This window comes from Coenobita brevimanus, chromosome 90, assembly GCF_032717465.1.
Source record: "Coenobita brevimanus isolate Jiangsu-jjx chromosome 90, ASM3271746v2, whole genome shotgun sequence".
NCBI classification, from domain to species: Eukaryota; Metazoa; Arthropoda; class Malacostraca; order Decapoda; family Coenobitidae; genus Coenobita; species Coenobita brevimanus.
The window spans coordinates 38,755,981-38,763,070 of record NC_137043.1 but is presented as its reverse complement, the minus strand read 5'-3'; the positions used below and the strand labels follow the sequence as shown (position 1 = coordinate 38,763,070).

Sequence of the window (7,090 nt, the reverse complement as noted above, 5' to 3'; positions counted from 1 at the left end):
TTAAACCAAGGAGAGGTAACATTGTAGTGTAATGGTTATATACTTGAAGGAAAAGTTTTAGTTTTTTTTTTCATGTATTTATTGTTTAAATTCTCCATATTTACAGTGGTCATTTAATTTTTGTTTTTATTTATTTATTTTTAAAATTCTGCTTCATATTTACAGTGGTCACTCTTGTGTGATGGTTGTTAATTCCAGGGCTTAGTCATCCAACCCCTTTTCTCAATTGGATCACTCTCGTATAACACTACAGTTAGTACTGTATGCCAGTACATTATGTGCAGTAAATAACTGTGGTTGATTAAAGTTGAGTGTACATTATAAAATTGTATTAAAGTTTGTACATTGGTATATGCAGTACGGTACATAATTTTGGATGGTTAAGCTGAATACATTATAAAAATGTACAGTATTTAAGTTTGTACTGTACAAATTTTGATATAAGATTTTGTAGTAAATGAAGTTCTTTGCCTCTAATTATCCCAGGTAATATTATGCTTGGGCATACTGATGGTGGTAGTGATGGTCCACAAGTGTCAGTGGCAAAGACGGTAGTCGTGATACAGCAGCTAGACAGTGTTGAACAGTGTGTACATTGTGACCTGAGCCATGGACAGGTGTGATAGTTTTGGGGGAATGAGCATTTATCCACTCACTCAATGTAGAGCTGCTCTCGGGTGTCTGCCCTTTCCTTTCTTCCATCCTTCTGTCTTTCTTTCCTCCATTCTTTCCTTGTCCTTCTGCCTACGGGTGACTTTACACTCCCTCTTCGGTCTTTCTTTCCTTTTCCTTCTGCCTGTGGGTGACTCTACACTGAGTGACAAGCCAAATGGTTTCCTGTACACCAGGAAACCATTTACTACGCTGGGTGGTAACCATATAACCAAACTTTGGCACCTGGTGGTTTAGTGGGTAATTATTGCGCTCCAGTCGTATTGAGCTGGTGAAGTTTATATCCAAGGGGTGGTTGGGGTCGATTACTTATGTAATGCCACTCAGGGATGAGTGAGGCCGGTCACTGTCATCTTAAACGTCAAGACCAACTGCCTAGCCCCGGTCTCCTATGCTCCTCATGGGGCAATGTAGGATTGGATGGTGGTAGAGATGCAGCAACATACTAAACCCATCTTTTAAGAGCACCGTTAGTGGTAAGTGGATGATAAACAATTAACTGAGTGGATAACCAGCTGCGGGATTCCTGAGGAGTTGGCGTTTTCATCTGCACTTGACCTAGAGAGGTTCTGCAGCTCGTATGTGTTGTTCATCCTTTGGAGGTGGTGTCATTTGTAGCATCTGTTCCCTGCACCATTGCTGCTTCACTTGGAACAGTAGCAAGGTTATTTCCTTAAGTGGAGAATTTGCACAGTACAGTATTTTGAACATGATTTTGTCCATTTCAGTTAAATAGATGCCACCATGAGAGACTGCAGTTGCATCTTAAAAAATGGAACACTTTAATTTTTACCCTTTCTCTTCTTTGCTTGCAGGTTTTTGTTTTGTTCAATATCTTTTCTAATGATTCTGCAGTGAATGAGGTAGTCTGAATGAATACTGCATACCTGTGGAATATAGGCAACCATTTAAGTGTTTACAATTACAATATAGTGACTATGTGTGTTCATTAAAGAAAATATGAGCATAGCACCACAGCCACAGCAAGCCAGAGTGATGGAGAGTGTTGTCCAGCGATGCCTTGCTGCCAGCACACACACACCCTCAACTGGGAAGCACATGAACTCGACACACGCTTCTGAGTGTGGTATCCAGTGTAAATTGCCTTCTTCTCTGGCATGTCAAGTACAGTATAAAGGTAATGTGTACCTGGCAACTGTGTTAAAAATTTTTCATATTTTCACATTGAAATTTAAGGACATAACCCTTGCATAAAGAAAATTATGTTTTAATATGTTATCGAGTCATTACATAGTATTTTGTGCTTGATTATATATCCTATGACTTTATTTAAGGTGAATGACCATCATGCATTTTTCCTGTGTTGTTGTAGTTCTTTCCATCCCTGTCCACCTACCCTCAGCAAGTACAGTAGTGAACTGGCTTGTTGCAGTATTCCCTATTTATTTAGTTCTTATGTTAATTAGTGTGAGGCTTATGTTCTTATTTTTTAGCCAGCTGTATTACAAGAGTTAGTCTTGGGCTGTGTTGATGACACCATGATTAAATGCAGTACAAGGACCCCTCGGTAATTATGTCAGCTAAAGTATATCCTGTATTGGTACATGTAGAAAAACAATATGGAAAATTAAGGACAAATAATACACAGTACAGTATTTCTTAATTTATTATGAACTGTATAGCTGTACATGAGTTAACTTACATATTGGTAATTTTTTTTCAAAAATGTAATGAGGTGGGGACATCAAGGCCATGATGGCTTCTCCCCTTCTGCCAGTTCTCGACCATACAATGCTGACTTGTCCCTGAGAAGCAAGAGGGAATACCATATAAGAATCATAGTAACAGTAATGGTGAATTACCTAACACCACTCCAGTGACACCTTTTTTTTTATATGGTTCTTGCTATCTCCAACTTTTCTCACCTTGAGAGAGACTTTTCAAATGGGAGAGGGTACATTTAGCCATACTTAACCCTTTCCCTACAAAGAAAGCCTTCCCAGGCTCTTGCTCTCCAGTGCCTTGCCTCTTCCAAAGAATCCTCTGACTGGGGATGGCTGTGCTGGAGTCATCCCTATGCTATTTTGTCCTTACATATTACTTTCCTCATTTTTTTTTTTAGTCACTCCTCTTCCTCCTCAGTGCTAATGCACTATTACTCTTTTCTACTAAGCCAGTCTCACTTTGTAAGACGTTCTCTCGTGCCTTATTTTTTATTCAGTGAGGATACCTCTATCATCCTACCATAATTATTCCTTTTAATCCATTCTGGAATGCTGTATCTCACTGGAAAGATGGGAATGAGTGTGTAAAGTTGTTGCAGTAGTGGTAAACAGGTGGTTAAAAGGGAGTGGTGAATGGGAGTTTGTGATGAAGGCTTAACAAGGACTGAATGACAATATGCTCAAGGGAGTAGAGTACAATGGTAAAAAGAAATTCAGAAAGTACAGTACTAGGATATGCACTGTAGTGTGAAAGGGATGAGGTTGCAAGGGTGTTGATATTACTGATCTACGCTCCATCCATCATTCAATCCTTTGTTGTCCATTTGATGAATATGGACCTGGTCTGGATATTTAAGGATTGAGTAATCTCTTATTTGGGTACCATTTAGTGGCAACAAACCTCAACCATGTTTCAGATTCAATCCCTTATGGGCCATTTCTAAACATAACACCTTAGCCCCACTGGATCACCACATTATAAACTTTCATATTTCCTTAAGCCAACTGCGACTCACCTGAACATGGTCATACGGTTGGTCTCGGTGCGGTCCAGGAGCACTCCAACATAAAAGCTGCCCAAAAGTGCTGCCACCATCTTGAGGTACTTGAGGTCAAATTTGGTATGGGCGAAGAAACTCATGGTGGGGGGCTCTGTGGAGGGAGAATGTTGTAGTTACTAAGGATCATTATGAAGTTAAGGAAGCTGATCAATATATAGGGGTAAGGTTTTGTTGCATTCAACCTGGATGAACTCTGTGATGGATACTAGGCAACTAATGAATAGCTAGACTATAGTCACTCAATACTTATCATGTCTAATGTCTAGAGGCCAAGGTTATTATCCAATATTTCAAGGAGAATGTTAAGTAAAAGTACAACATGCTTAATTATAATGGCAATGCCAAATATATTAGAAAATGTAGATGAGCAAGCTCAAAGGTAGCATCAGTTTTGCAAATTACTGGTATGTCCAATCTTTTTATTTTTCTGGAGAAAGTTTTGTCTGTTTTATAATGGTGTCCATAATACCAATGTTTTACTGAATTAATTTTGACAGAAGTGTTATAGATAACTACTGTACATGCCACAAAGTTGTTAGATCTTGCAACTGCAGAAACAAGAGCAAAAATTCCCAGTACTCTGTGGGTGGATACTTAAGCTTCCCAGTACAGTAACTTATACAATATCAAATTTATAAGTACAGTACAGTATAGGTCGTCACTTACATTATGACTGTTTTATGAACCATTATTCTAACAGTCTGTTTTTGGCTTCTCAAACACGACGAGACATATCGTTCTCTAATGATGCTAAGAACCTTAACACGAAGACAGTGAATGGTATTGTCAAATCACAAGTAAAATAAGCTAAAGGCCAAGGATCAATAAGACTCCTACTGGTAATAACTGGAGACTAACAAATTTGCAAATTTAAAAGATAACCACTGTGATTCATGGTGGCACAGTTTGTAACGCATTACCTTCACATTAGTCTGCCAGATTAAATGAATGTTTTCACCTCTTAATCATGGAACATGTTACTTTCTTACTGATGCTCTCACATGAAACTACGACATAATTATCAGTGACCAACGATTTAAGAAGAAAAAAACCCACTGGCTAGTTAATGAATAATACCGACCCTAACTAGGCTATATGATACTGGGCTGTCAAAGACTAAAGTTTCCCTCATACAGGTGGGTCAGTCCCTGTGCCACCACCTCCACCAGCTTGCTGACGTTGCTGTTCACCTGTGGGTCACTGCAGCTGCACTTCAGCAGCAGCGGCGGCCGCCTTCTGTGCCTTCCACTGTCGGGTGTTCCACAGGTCAGCGCCGATGGTTGTGATGGTGAACAGCGGGAAAAAGATCACCACCTTGTTCCTCCGCAAAAATCTGAGAACGGGGGATTGCTGGGGCTTCATCTGTGGGCTGGGGGGAAGCTAGACTCAATATCGTGGTGAGTGGCCGGATACTTACACAAGAGTCTGCCAGGGTCAATATGGCGAGTGCGCAGCGCCAGCAGGGTTAATTTGTTTTGGTGTTTACATTGTACTTTTTCTTTACTGTCTTAGGTTTAAGATAAATCAGGTTATAGTAATAATGAAGAATATAATCAGCGGTAGTGATAATGAGCTAAAAGGTCGTCAACCGGCTGAGAAATCTGTAAATCGTACAAACCATACCGAGTCTTCTATAGAGGATTATGATGGATATTTGTATGCAGGTTATCAAAATGTGCAATAAAAAGATGCGGATTAGTTCTCTATACTCTCATATCGCAGTTTCCTTTATATCTTTTTTATTGTTACCCAGTATGTATGAAACGTTTTCTTTACAGCACAGCATAACCTGTGAAAGAAAATACAGCCAAGTTAGACAATTTTGTTTGAGAAATAATACATTAGCTTGATTTCTTACATTATGGCCAAGTTGTTCTCTCTTGCTGTATGTCTGTTTATCTGTCCATCTGTTTATACATGTATATAGATCTAGCGGGGCGTGTGGGAAAGGGAGAGAGGGTTGGTAGGGGAGGAGGGATGAGTAAAAGGAAAGTTGGAAGGGGAGCAACCATGGTGTGCGTAAGTTAGCCCAGCTTCGTCAGATAAAAACAACTGACTACAGCACCTCCTGCTAACCAGTTTACTTTTTCACTCTGTACTGTAGCATTCACTTGTATGTTATCCATGCTAAGTATCGTATTATTTTTTTAACTATATGTCATAGAAAATTCTTTTCTACTGACGTGTGAATTGTTGTGTGGTGGATCTGGCTCCCACCATCCACTCATTTGATGTATTACTGCCTTCAAGTGATTCGACACTGACAAGCTAGATGGTTTACTGTAACCTAACCCTTTACTACGCTGGGTGTCAGGAGATAACTATACCGTATAACCAAATGACGGCTGTTGGATTAATGGCTTAAGGCTTTCCAAACTTATAAGACCCCCAAGGGTTTACTTCCGTAGGCTGGTTGGAATTTTTTGCCTACATAATGCTACTTAGGGGCGAGTGAGGCTTGTCACCCTCACTGTCAGGACTGATTTGCCTAGCTCCTGGCTTCCATGCTCGTAATTGGGCAAAAATGGATTGAACGAATGAAGGAAGGATGGATGAATGAATGGATGTGTGTGGTGATTATTATATTGTACAGATTTCCGGGTATGCGTTACAGAAACGAGACTACCTCTCGAATATTAACAAAAACTCCCACCTACCTCTGGGTTGATTTTGAGACTTTGTAAAGGTGTAAAGAAGTGCATTTTGAACTGTGAAGACTTTCTCCGTATTTTCCTCATTTTTGCACTGGTCGCCCTCCTTATTTAAGGCAGGTTTCTCCTATATTTCTTACCCTAACCTTCGACATTTATGATCTGCCCAACGTAAGAGGACGGGGCTTGAATATGGATGTATTATCTTGGACTAAAAATGTCAATTTGAAATCTATATGGTCGAAATACGTTCTTAATGCGCGAAATAAGGGGATCGCGACACATTGGCTGTTTTCCCGCCCAATCCTTTACAATGACGTCACAGATTTATAGATGCTGAAACCGCTCTCCTTGTCGGATTCAATGCTTAATGTGTAGAGGTTTAGATTGTAATAGTGATAGTCTTTTATTCTTAATCGCATTCTTGAATCGTTTTTGTACGTCCTCTATCGTCCTGAGTCTTTTGGCGCAATTTTTGAACTGCAGCGACAGAGAGAACTTCATGTTACGATCGCTCTCAGATTTTGTTAAGTTATATTGTTTTTTCGTGCAGTGAGACTTACTTTACCAACGCCTAATAGACTACAGTGTGTTTATCTCTATTTCCACGCGCTCAATTGCGGTGTTTGAGTGCCTGTTAGTTGGAAATACGAGTACATTTGCAACGGTTGGCCGCGCATCATGAGGGGACACTTCAATTAAGGTTAGTGCTGATACGACAAATAGTTGAGTTAGGGTTGCTATATATGTTAACTAAGATTGTTGTTAGGCTAGCTTAGATCAGATTAGGTAAGTTTATATCAATTAGGATTACACTGAATTAGATTAGGTCAAATTAAGTTCTTATTTTCAGATTTTCCTTCACAAAATTAAAGCTATCGGTACTTGTCCCTGTTCTTGAGTGTTTTTGACCCATGATTTCCCTCATTCTTCAAACATTGCCCCCTACGGGAGTTTTCTTTTAAAGTAACTTAAGAATAAAGAAAGTAAACATTAATAAACGAATGAATAAAATAAATGA

The 7,090-nt window shown here is 39.5% G+C and overlaps 1 protein-coding gene across 2 annotated transcripts; it reads right to left on the bottom strand.

Annotated features, from left to right (window-relative positions):
• Nucleotides 1–2,284: 2,284 nt before the first annotated feature.
• On the bottom strand, nucleotides 2,285–4,890 carry ND-MNLL (NADH dehydrogenase (ubiquinone) MNLL subunit). 2 transcript variants are annotated; one of them, XM_080281589.1, is made up of 3 exons: nucleotides 4,836–4,890; nucleotides 3,374–3,509; nucleotides 2,285–2,438 (listed from the first exon to the last, which is right to left on the bottom strand). In XM_080281589.1, the coding sequence occupies exons 2-3, from the start codon at nucleotides 3,496–3,498 to the stop codon at nucleotides 2,378–2,380; spliced, it is 186 nt and encodes a 61-aa protein (XP_080137715.1). In that variant the 5' UTR covers nucleotides 3,499–3,509; nucleotides 4,836–4,890; the 3' UTR covers nucleotides 2,285–2,377. The 2 variants fall into 2 exon arrangements, with proteins under 2 accessions (XP_080137715.1, XP_080137716.1); XM_080281590.1 differs by lacking the exon at nucleotides 4,836–4,890 and adding an exon at nucleotides 4,609–4,825.
• Between the last annotated feature and the right edge of the window lie 2,200 nt (nucleotides 4,891–7,090).